This window comes from Vipera berus (assembly GCF_964194415.1).
Source record: "Vipera berus genome assembly, chromosome: 5".
Taxonomy (NCBI): domain Eukaryota; kingdom Metazoa; phylum Chordata; class Lepidosauria; order Squamata; family Viperidae; genus Vipera; species Vipera berus.
The window spans coordinates 43,133,611-43,146,490 of NC_138207.1; the positions used below are offsets into that span (position 1 = coordinate 43,133,611).

At 38.7% G+C, this 12,880-nt stretch overlaps 2 protein-coding genes across 2 annotated transcripts in view; both read left to right on the plus strand.

Moving 5' to 3' along the window:
• The window catches only part of EFHD1 (EF-hand domain family member D1), a 51,212-nt gene extending 47,592 nt beyond the window's left edge, over nucleotides 1-3,620 (plus strand). Inside the window, exon 4 of the mRNA XM_081330043.1 lies at nucleotides 179-3,620. Within this exon, the coding sequence (XP_081186169.1) occupies nucleotides 179-313 (135 nt within the window). The 3' untranslated portion in view covers nucleotides 314-3,620. The remainder of the gene's footprint in view (nucleotides 1-178) is intronic.
• A 4,092-nt stretch (nucleotides 3,621-7,712) lies between these two features.
• The window catches only part of GIGYF2 (GRB10 interacting GYF protein 2), a 100,562-nt gene continuing 95,394 nt past the window's right edge, over nucleotides 7,713-12,880 (plus strand). The window contains exon 1 of the mRNA XM_081328391.1: nucleotides 7,713-7,790. The gene's annotated coding sequence lies outside the window, so the exon portion shown is untranslated. The remainder of the gene's footprint in view (nucleotides 7,791-12,880) is intronic.

Consider the following 12,880-nt stretch of genomic DNA (forward strand, 5'->3'; position numbering starts at 1 on the left):
AATATTTGTCCTGACCTTGGAATGTGGCCATTGTAATGGGACTCACAAATGTAGGGGAATTTTTTTTCTCTGCAAAAACTGCATACCTCTCTAATGAGATAAGCCCTACTGAATACAGTGTGTTTTATAATTGTTCCAATAGTAATAACAATATTACTATTTTATACCTGAATTTTAGGTACAAGCTTTGTCTTCAGCAAGCAAGTTTGAAGCAGAAATAAAAGCAGAACAAGATGAGCGAAAACGTGAGGAAGAAGAAAGACGGCATCGCAGAGCGGCCTTCCGAGAACTCAAGTCAGCATTCAGTCAGTAGTGGAAACAGTCTTGTCACCAGAAATTGGTGTACATTCTTACAAGCTTTGTCTGTGATTAGACATTTACCTAAATGGAAACAGAAATGATTTGATGCCTCTTTTTCTTTTTTTCTTTTTGAAGCTTCTGTTTAGGTACTGGAGGATGTGCCACCAATGGTAGCATTCAGAAACTTGCAAATGCTAGGTGTAATTCCAATAGACCTTATACTCTAATAATAATTGCTTAGAAGAATTAAATGTCTTAATAATGAAGTCCCATGAGCAGACGCTGAAAATCCTCATAAACAAACTGAATACTAGCAATTTCATTTTTGTTATTCTAAACAATCCTGCTTCAATAGTTATATTCTTCAGAATTTCTTTTTATATAATGTTTGGCTCTGCTTTACTTTCAGAAAAAGAAATTGCTTCTCAGATAAGCTGGAATGCTCTAATCCGAAGTGCTCTGTATATTAGAAAATGAGCTCCTGATGATGGTACTGGGGAGGATGGGATAAAGGAAATTTCTAGTTATTAGATTTTCACTGCGATCCAAAAATATTCTTATCTGAATGACGGTTATGTTTTTTCATTCTGCTGATTCAACTTCTCCCCAAAGTTAGACTTAAATACCTCTCAGTTTTTCCATGCCAGTCATGAGAAAATGTTTGAGGGACACCAGAGGCTACAGCTGGAAAGAGGAGACAGGAAATCCATACTGCACAAGTGAAATTCCATGTGTACTTTTCTGAATCTAAGCTGCTATTTAAGAGTCCTGAATACATATCGACACAATATTCATCATTCAGTTTTTCCTCTTTTCTCTGTAACAAAGCAAGAACAGTTCTGATCTTAGGTCTTCTGCCTTAGTTCTGAACTTTTGTGATCATATTCTTTTATATGATCTGCATGGGACCAGAACCTTCCCCCCCCCTTTTCTTTCTGTGTATTTTAGTCATCGAGTTTTAACAAGTAACCAAATTTCTATCAATATTAAGGGAGCAGTATAGTTTAGGGCCCATTAGTTTTTCACTCTGTAAATCTTTATGCTACTTGATCCTTATTAAGAATTAAACTCCTTTTTGCAGAGTTGCCACTTTCATAAGATGTTGAAATTATTTGCCAGTTCCAACAATTTGTTTGCAAGAAAAATAGATTTCAAAGCAGAACCTGTAATATAGTTCAACAAGCTTGTATTTTATACAGAATTTACATGTGTATATGTCTACATACATAAAGAAAAATGCTTGCTGCTTTACTAATCTTGTCATCAAATTGCAAACAAATATATTATCTACCGTATTTCTTTGTTTTCACATTTAGCTTTTTACACTGTAATACTAAACTGTGAGTGCAGAATAAAAAAAGCCGCCTGTTGAATATATAATAGTGGGTAAAAGAATTGCTACTAATTAAAACTGTATTTGCAAATCTGCGGATTATATTTGATAAAAATTGCATGTTTTAACTAAAATATTTATAATAAATGTTTTTGTATCTCACAAAGTTTGATTTTTTGTGTTACCTGTGTAAATAAAACTTAAAAAAACTGGTAGTGGCTAAATTTGAAATCCTGTATCAATATAAAGGTTGCATCCTTTAGGGGAAATGGGTTTACGTTTATGATCTGAAAAATATGAATCAATAATTATTGTCAATATCAAAACTGAAGTATATTTGTGGAATTCCCATTAACTCTGTTGCTTTGTCAATAACATAAGTTTATTGCTATGATCACATGAATATATCTGGTTTGAACCCCAGAAAGGATATTCCTTAATACTCATGAGCCCAAGACTGAACTATTGTCATTTGCTTTTGATGTGTTCTGTCATTTAGTATTTGACTGTAGTGTCAACTGTTTTCACTGTTTATAAAATTGCTTTGATATGATCTGAAATAGTACACTATTACAAGCATGCTGAAGCTTCTGTTTAATGAGTCTCTAACTAGCCTTCTTGATTTGCTTAACTTCAGAGGCAGCAGGCATTACAACTTCAGAGATCCCTTTCTAGAAAGCTAGCAAAGAGTTTATGTTTCTTTGGAAATCCTTCTTTTAAAGTTGGTGATACAGTTGCAAGAAAAAGTATGTGAACCCTTTGGGATTACGTGGAGTTTTGCATGAATTGGCCATAAAATGCGCTCTAAACGTCATGTAAGTCACAACAATAGAAAAACACAGTCTGCTTAAAATAATACTACACAAACATTAGCTGTTGTCATGTTTTAATTGAACATAAGATGGAAACATGCACAGTGCAGGGTGGAAAAAGTATGTGAACCTTTGGACTTAATAACTGGTTGACCCTCCTTTGGCAGCAATAACCTCAACCAAACGTTTCCTGTAGTTGCAGATCAGACCTGCACAACGATCTGGAGTAATTTTGGACCACTCCTCTGCACAAAACTGTTTCAGTGTAGCAATATTCTTGGGATGTCTGGTGTGAATCGCTCTCTTAAGGTCATGCCACAGCATTTCAATCGGGTTGAGGTCAGGACTCTGACTGGGCCACTCCAGAAGGCGTATTCTGTTCTGTTGAAGCCATTGTTTTGTTGAATTACTTGTATGCTTTGGGTCATTGTCCTGTTGCATCACCCATTCTCTGCGGAGCTTCAGTTGGCGGACAGATGGTCGTACGTTTTCCTGCAAAATGTCCTGATAAACTCTGGAATTCATTTTCCCATCAATGACAACAATCCGTCCAGGCCCTGAGGCAGCAAAGCAGCCCCAAACCATGATGCTCCCTCTGCCGTGTTTTACAGTGGGGATGAGGTTTTGATGTTGGTGTGATGTGCCTTTTTTTCTCCACACATAGTGTTGTGTGTTTTTTCCAAACAACTCAATTTTGGTTTCATCTGTCCACAGTATATTTTGCCAGTAGTGCTGTGGAACATCCAGGTGCTCTTTTGCAAACTTCAAACGTGCTGCAATATTTTTTTTGGACAGCAATGGCTTCCTCCGTGGTGTCCTCCCATGCGCTCCATTCTTGTTTAATGTTTTCCGTATTGTAGATGTGTCAACAAAAATGTTAGCATGTGCCAGAGATTTCTGTAGGTCTTTAGCTGACACTCTAGGATTCTTCTTTACCTCATTAAGCATTATGCGCTGTGCTCTTGCAGTCATTTTGACAGGACAACCATGCCTAGGGAGAGTAGCAACAGTGCTAAACTTTCTCCATTTGTAGACAGTCTGTCTTACCGTGGACACATGAACATCAAGGCTTTTGGAGATACTTTTGTAACCCTTTCCAGCTTCATGCAAGTCAACAATTCTTGATCGTAGGTCTTCTGAGAGCTCTTTTCTGCAAGGCATGGTTCACATCAGACAGTGCTTCTTGAGACCAGTAAACCCAAAACAGGTGTGTTTTTAAAGGGCAGGACAGCTGTCAGCAACACATCCAATATCATCACACTGGTTGGAGTCAAGGTTGGCTCACTCCTGGCTCCAATTAGCTCTTGGAGAAGTCATTAGGCTAGGGGTTCACATACTTTTTCCACCCTGCACTGTGAATGTTTCCATCTTATGTTCAATTAAAACATGACAACAGCTAATGTTTGTGTAGTATTATTTTAAGCAGACTGTGTTTTTCTATTGTTGTGACTTACATGACGTTTAGAGCGAATTTTATGGCCAATTCATGCAAAACTCCATGTAATCCCAAAGGGTTCACATACTTTTTCTTGCAACTGTAGGTCCTTGTTTACTGAAAGTGCCTTTGAGAAAACCGAGACAGGAAGGCAGCCTGAAGAAATATAAATGGCAAATTACAGCACATTTCATCAAAAGATGTTTAAACTGTTTTTCTTTGAGCTCCACCTAGTGGATTATTTCTGTACTTTGTGAATGGCAAGTTATTCTATGTAGAAATTTGTCATAAATACCAGCCAATAAATGGAATGGAAGAAACAATTACAGCCAATGAAATTTCTCTTTGTCTTTGCAAGCTATATTTTACTTTTGCTGAAACATTACATAGGGATTCAAATTTTCTTCTACTTCACTACACAGTAGTGTAACTATTTATTTACAGATTTTGTGTCCTATTGCAGAAGCAATATTGCTGCATGGTTAACAAAAAAATGTTTAAATCTTATTCTATCTTATGCTCATTTTTCTGCTTGTTTAATTTTTTGGTTAAGTAAAATAACATTTACACAGTTACATTTTTCAGCAGTTAATTTTAGTCATTTAGGAAGGTGGTGTACGGTGGCAGTGGAGAAGAGGGAAATAGATTGGTTGCTAATGGCATGCATCAGTGATACAATTACTTCTTGGAAATTGAGCTTTGAATGTCTTAAGTTCTTACCATTTTAAATACCATGCATAATGAAGAAAGAAGAGAAATTTAAGGTGAGAAAAAATTGTTTAGCAGCGGATAGAAGGAGCCCTGATATTTATATTCAACTGTATTTAATTTTATCCCACCTTTATTACTTTATTTATTTTTTTATTTTAATCCCATTTATATCCCGCCCTTCTCCGAAGACTCAGGGCGGCTTACAAGCTTAGCAGTAGCCTTCATTCTATGTATATGCCTGCTTATTAGGGCTTTCACACACACACACACACACCCAAGTGGCATTATTACAAAGTCAGCTTAATTGCCCCCAACAATCTGGGTCCTCATTTTACCTACCTCGGAAGGATGGAAGGCTGAGTCAACCTTGAGCCTGGTGGGATGCGAACCTGCACTAATTGCAGGCAGCTGGTGTTACTTAAGGAGGCATTAGCCCACTGCTCCACCAAGGCCTTGAGCTGAGACTGAATGCATTCCAGCATGGATGGCCACCATGCTGGAATAGCTTTCATGTCTAAGGGGAGAATAGCACTCACAATTGCCTGGTTTCTGGACAGCACCTTAACCACTACATCATACTATTATTTATAATTATTTACAGTGCTTTTTTTCTAAAAATAGGTGCCGGAAACTCTCATCTTGGCAGGCGCAGGAGGCGGGGGGGGGGTTGGGCGGGCGGTGCTGCTGCAGTCACAGGTGCAAAGGGTGTTGGCGGCAGGCTCCCCTCCCTGGGGCCGGAGCCGGTGAGGCTGGTGCTGTGGGAGCAGCAGAGCCCACTCTATATGGGGGGGCAGCGCGATGCGGGCAGCGGAGGCGGTGCGGGCCAGGCGATGTTTTAATCTTATGATTTTAAAAATATATTTTTCTATTGTAAGTTTCCCCAAACCTCGCCATGTGGATTGCATACAAATATTATATAATTGGTAAATAAAGGTAGAACATATGTTAAATATACATCAAATGATAATATGCTTCCCTACAAAGTCAATTCTTGCTCAATGACAGACCAAGGAGTTAACTCGGAAAGGCAAGAGGAAAATCTAGAAGAGGTCTGTGCAGCTCTTCAACATCTTCGTCAATGATTTGGATGAGGGGATAGATGGGGAACTCATCAAATTTGCAGACAACACCAAGCTGGCAGGAATAGCCAATACTCCAGAAGATAGGCTTAAGATACAGAAGGATCTGGACAGACTCGAACACTGGGCACTATCTAACAAAATGAAATTCAATGGTGAAAAAAGTAAGGTTCTACATTTAGGCAGGAAAAATCAAATGCATAGGTATAGTATAGGAGGTACCTTGTTCAATAGTAGAAACTGTGAGAGGGATCTCGGAGTCTTAGACAATCATTTCAATATGAGCCAGCAGTGTGCTGCAGCTGCCAAAAAAGCCAACACAGTGCTAGGCTGCATTAACAGAGGGATAGAATCAAGATCAAGTGAAGTACTAATACCACTTTACAATGCTTTGGTAATGCCACACTTGGAATACTGCATCCAGTTTTGGTCACCACGATGTAAAAAAGATGTTGAGACTCTAGAAAGGGTACAGAGAAGGGCAACAAAGATGATTGAGGGACTGGAGGCTAAAAGATATAGGGAATTGTTGCTGGAATTGGGTATGTGTAGTTTAATGAAGAGAAGGGTGACGGGTGACATGATAGCAGTGTTCCAATATCTCAGGGGCTGCCACAAAGAAGAGGGAGTCAAGCTATTCTCCAAAGCACCTGAAAGCAGGACAAGAAGCAACGGATGGAAACTAGTCAAGGAGAGAAGCAACCTAGAACTAAGGAGAAACTTCCTGACAGAACAATTAACCAGTGGAACAACCTGCCTCCAGAAGTGGTAAATGCTCCAACACTGGAGGTTTTTAAGAAGAGACTGGACAGCCATTTGCCTGAAATGGTATAAGGTTTCCTGCCTGAGCAGGGGGTTGGACTAGATGACCTCCAAGGTCCCTTCCAACTTCATTATTATTATTATTATTATTATTATTATTATTATTATTATTATTATTATTATTATTATTATTATTATTATTATTATTATTATTATTACAGGAAAAATATATTTGAGCATAGTGTGAACTTGTCATAATTAAATGTTTGTAATTTTGAATATTTCTGATTCTCCTACAATCTCTCTCTGAATCTATTTACTCCCTTTGCAGCCCAAGGTACAGTATAAGTCTAGAGAGGACAGATGCAATATGGCAGATAAGATTGCATGCTAGAAAATAAAGAGGTAGAGCTCTAATCTCGGTTAGTATCTGTAAAGAGGGAGCAACTTGGGGAAATGACAGGAAAGAGTAAAATACAATGGGCAAATTGGGTGTAACCAGGTGTGGGAATTTTTGAGTTCCTGACTCCATCTGTCCTGAAATAAAAGTATAGTCTGTTCTTGCTTGAAGACAGAAACTAAGCAAGAAGAACTAGATTGAAATTTTACTGGAGTGGATGACCAACATTCCGGTTGAACATTGTAATTTGTAACTGCCATGTATGATTACCCAATTACTGAACTGTTTCGGAAGTATCTAATGGTCTTTGCTCTTGGAATCTGCCTTTTCCAATAAAATAAATTTAAGACGTAGCGTGCTGTGTAGGAATCCTTTGTTATGTGTTGTTACGTGTTGAAAACTACCTTATATATCCATTTAGTTTACGATGAAAATTCAGTCCTAATGCAACGGAATGAAATTCAGAAAATACCAGACACACATGACTTTCGTTTTTGGGCAGACTGAAGAAATAAAGAAATAAAACTGAAGAAGACTGAAGAAATAAAAAAACCATATGGATCTAAAACACGCGACTGATCAAGGCATTTCCTCTTCGGGCGAGGGAATCCTTCATTATGATCACATCGCTAAACCAGTCGGCTTTCTTGGTTTGACGAAAATGTATTAGCTGAGTCCAGGCGCTACGAACGTAAGTCACCGCTTATAGTTCAGGATTTTGGAGAGCGCAGCTGTGTCGCAAGGAGCGTAAAAGAAAAAGCTGAGCAAACTAGCGCAGTATTCGAAGACTCGCTCTTCCGCGTTCCGCGAGCCGCTTCCTCTTACCCATCTTACCGAAAGAGGGCGGGGCCACGGCACTGAGGTCACATGACCTTGCGTGATAGCGCGGTAGCCATCTTGTGTTGTTGGTGCTGAGGTTTGGCTTTGGATCCGAGAAACTCTCCGTCCGCGACCTCAGGTAAACCGGCTGTTAGGAGGCTTGTCTCTTCTCTTTCAGACGCGACTTCTTGCCGGGATTCCAGTTTTCTCTCCTTGTCTGTATTCGACACGTTGCCATGTCTTTTTTTGGCCTGAGCACCCCTAGGCCTTTCGCTGAGCACCGGCTTCCCATATGTCTCCTATCCGGGGAAGCGCCCGGAGACGGGCGAAATGGGCTTGAGACTGGCGTTGGGGTTTATTGCCTATGGCATGAGTTACTAAGGTAGTTTGCAGGGTCCGGGTGAGCGAAACAAAGCTTGCGGTAAGGTGAAGGCTCACTTGGCTCTGACAGATCACCAAGCGGATAGGGGCTTCTCTCTCTCCATGCGGCATATTGATAACGTTTCTGGCTTGGGTGGATGAAACTGGGCTCTGCATTCAGAGAAGCGTGTTTATATTCCCAGTTGCTGTATATCCTCTCTCTCTTTTAACTCGTAACACAGTTGTGCTATTTTCTTTAGTAAGGGATTGGGTATGGGTATATATATATATATATATATATATATATATATATATATATATATATATATATATATATATATATATATATATATATATATATATATATATATATATATATATATATATATATATATATATATATATGGCAGAAAGCTCTTAATTTTCCAAGTACACATTTTACCCAGTCCAAGGAGGAGAAACCGTTGACCAATTTGTCGAGCGTAAGAATGGCGTTTAAATATCTGAGTTAGGTAGCAGGGCGTACCGTAAATGGATGGTTGTATAGTTTTTAATAATGCATTAGCCTAGGCATTATAGAGAAGCTGATAATGCTTGGTAACTCCCAGCCTTTAATGGTCAGAATACAGCTCAGAAGAATGACAGGCAATTGTGCTTAATACAGTACACAGATGTTGGAAATACAAATCATTTAAGCAAATAAAGATTGTATTGAATTCTCAAAAGGGGAAAACAGCTTTGTAGTTGCTTGTTTATATGTTTAATACATGTATTCTGTCTAGAATTTTATGAACTTAATAGATATTGTGAAAGAACTACAATAAATTCCATATGCCTCTTTTCATAATACAATAGAAATTACTTCTTCCTGGTTTGTTTAGACTAAATTTGCCATACATTCTGCAAGAGATCAACTGGAAAATTATTCCCTTCAATTAGGTACTATGCATCCAAACTTATGTAAATTAGGCATAGAAGTAGTTCACACATCATATTATCCCTATCCTAAACAAAGTTTAATTTGTGGGGTTTATACAAAATCATGTACTATAGCTTACAAATCTCAATGGTTGGATTCACACAACACACTAAAAAAAGTAAACTATGTTTTGACTTAGTACAGTATGTGAGCCTAGTCAGCTGTGAATTGACAACAAAGTGTAGGTGTGAAATCATCATAGGTTGAATAAATGTGAAGGCTGTTGCCTAAATTTTAGATAGAAACTGGTAGATTTGAGTTATAGTCCCACCATAGGCATGAAAACTGGCTGGATGATTTTGGTATAGTCACACTTCCTGACAGGCCTGACAGGCTTTTGTTAGGAAAATAGGAGTATTATGTATGTTTGCTTCCTTCATTTACATAAAAAAATAATACAGGCAGATAAAAATCTAATAAATGGCCCCCACTCTGTTGATTTTCCATAAGAAGTTAAAAACATGGTTTTGTCAGGAGGCCTGTGGAGCACGAATGGACTCACTAATTTGATTGTGTTGTTGCTGTTAAGAGGGTGGGTGAGTTTTTATTACATGGCAGATTTTTAAAATTTTGAAAGCTGCCTGGAGTTACCTATGTGTGAGTAATTTGTTTAATAAATAACCAAATAAATAATAGCAATTGATTTATTATCTCAATGAAATAGTAACAGTGCAATAATTATAACGCACGCTGAAGGACCTTAAAGGGAATATGCCACAAAGGCTTAGCAGTACTGATTGCTGAAAGAAAATCCATCTTTAATTAAATAATGATCAGGAATATGCCATAGGCAAATGAATAAGTTTGGAATGTAATTCTGGGAAACAAAGTATGACAAAACTTGGTTGAACAGTGAGAGAACTAGATAGTTTTTAAAACATGGAGTTCAAAAATCAGAACATTCTTGCGGGTAGTATTTCTCCAGTAAAAGAGAGTTGTGAAAATATTAGAAAATACATAAAGTATGTGAGATAAGTGCAAAGCTAGCTCTACTAGTATTTTTCTCATGTGGCAGCTGAACATGGGTGAAATATTTAGCTACACGTGGGGAGACTGTAAAACCACGGTGTAGTGTGTAGATATGGGAATGAACATTGTTATTCTTTACTACTGCTGTAAGGGAAAGATTAGAAGTATTTCCATCTCTCAGTTTATCACAGTTTGCTGTGTCATGATTTGGAATTGAGATGAGCTTTAACAGTAATGTAGTTGAACTGAGCAAATTTAGAACCCAAATTTAGAAGTTGCATTTTAAATTGAATGGTGTGAACAAGACAGTTTCAGGGTTATTTTTTAATACAATCCTGTTTAGATTGTGTTATTTCATGCTTAATCTATTTAAAATATTTTTTACCTTTGTTTCATAATCTTCAGTATTAAAGGCTACAGCAGACCTTTGATTTATTATGCTTTTATCATTTTATTTATTTGATAATATGCATACACTGCTATAATCAATGACAGTATATAAGGAGCAAATCAGAAACAGAATATCTCAAACATATTGATAACAACCACAATAAGAATATAATGTAGAAGATGGCAACAATTGATTTACAGGCCAAAGGTCTAGTGCAGGGGTCAGCAACCTGAAACAGTGAAAGAGCCACTCGGAACCGGTTCCCTCACAAAATGAAAAACTGGGAGCCGCAAAAAATATGTGCGCATGGGCATACATGCAAGCATACGCAGAACAGGATTTGACTAAAGAGTCGAGCCCACGCGAGATATGCACCTACCCTGCATATTTGAATTGATTGGTTGAACTTTTTTAGTCCCACTTTTTTTTTTTGACTGCACATGGCAGAGGACTGGGAGCCGCAGGAGACGGCTGAAAGAGCCGCATGCGGCTCCGGAGCCGCGGGTTGCAGACCTGTGGTCTAGTGATAGAAAATGATGTCTAGAACTTTCCTGAGTGAGAGAAGGATAAGGGCCAAGCATACTTGCAAGGACATATTCCAAAGTATGGTGGCTGCAAAGGCCTTCTCCCTGACCTAACCTATGCTTAAGTTCAAGGTGGACTTAACAGGGCCATCTTTAGACATTTAGGCAGAATCACATTTGGTACTGATATATCCCAGTACCATTCTAGGAACAAAACTTTAACCTTGTAATACTCGACAAATCTGAAGAAATGGATTTTTGTTTTTTTTGTATTATTTATCCAGAAGGGAATTTGAGTAGCATGGTGGCTTAGTGCCGAAGACGCTTGCCTCCCATTTGGAAGGTTGAGAGTTCAATTCTAGGTAGCGGCAGATGTTTCTTTCCTAGCACCCAAAGAAAAAATAACTGCTGCAAACTTGTAGATGTCAGGAAGGACATCCAGCCAGTAAACACTCAGCTTCATCCAGTCATCCCAACTTTACCCCAAATAGGGACTATAAGGTCATAAAAAGGGAGGGGTTTTTTTATCCTGAAGAGAATTTCAAAATTCTGAGAGTACTACAAGATCTATTCTGTTAAGCTAACATTACTTCTTTTCGCAATAATAATTAGATGTATATTCCTTTTTTTAAAAAAAAAAATTCTTTCCTATGAACCTTGAAAACTGGGGAAAGAAATACAGATAATCCTTGACTTATGACTATAACTGAGCCCCAAATTTCTGTTGCTAAGTGAGACATTAATAATAATAATAATAATAATAATAATAATAATAATAGTAATAATAATAATAATTTTATTGTCAGTTTGTACACCAATTGGCATACATCAAAATGAAATTGTGTTGCATACAGCTCTCAAAGGGTCAACACTTCCGATATACACTCCTTGTTCGTATTGTTAAGTTGTTAAGTGAGGACACCGCAACCATCATAAATATGAGCTACTTGTATCTGAATTTTGATTATGTGATCAGGGGAATGCTGCAACAATCGTAAATGCAAAAAATGGTTTTCAGAGTGGTTGCAACTTTGAACCGTCGCAACCTGGGTGTCCTCCTAGACTCGCAGCTATCCCTGGAAGATCACATAGGAGCTGTGACCAAGGGGGCCTTCTCCCGGGTTCGACTAGTGCGCCAACTACGACCTTATCTGGACCTGGATGCCTTACGTACAGTCACCCATGCACTTGTGACCTCTCGCCTAGACTACTGTAACGCGCTCTACATGGGGCTGCCCTTGAGAGCCATTCGGAAGCTTCAACTGGTGCAAAGTGCAGCTGCACGGACACTTTTGGGGGCCTCCCGATACTCCCATATGACACCTCTCCTCCGTGAGCTGCACTGGCTTCCGGTTGCCTTCCGAGTGAAATTCAAGGTGCTGACAATGACATACAAAGCCCTACATGGCATGGGTCCGGACTACCTACGGGAGCACCTTCTGCCAACGTCAACACCCCTCCGTCCTGTGCGCTCCCACAGAGAGGGCCTCCTCAGGGTGCCACCGCTCAAGGAATGTCGGCTGGTGGCCCCCAGGGGGAGGGCATTCTCAGTGGGTGCGCCAGCCCTCTGGAACTGCTTGCCTACCGAAATCCGGATGGCCCCCGACCTCCGCAGCTTCCGGCGCGATTTAAAAACTTACCTGTTCCAGCAGTCCGGCCTGGCCTGATAGCTCTTGGGGTCTCAGTTGTTTTTACTATTGTTTTTCACTATTGTTCAATCTGTATACCTACCTTACTCTGTACACCGCCCCGAGTCCCTCGGGAGAAGGGCGGTATATAAGAACAAATAAATAAATAAATAAATAAATAAATAAATAAATAAATAAATAAATAAATGAACTGTTGTAATTCAAGGACTACTTGTATAAAAAGAAAGTGTCAAAGGAATATAGATCCTTATTTTACATGCCAATGCTAGCTTTTTAAATTAGGTTCAGAAATAAACTGACAATATATTCATATGTAAACTTAGTTAAATACTTTTGTAATTCCACATAAATTGCTAG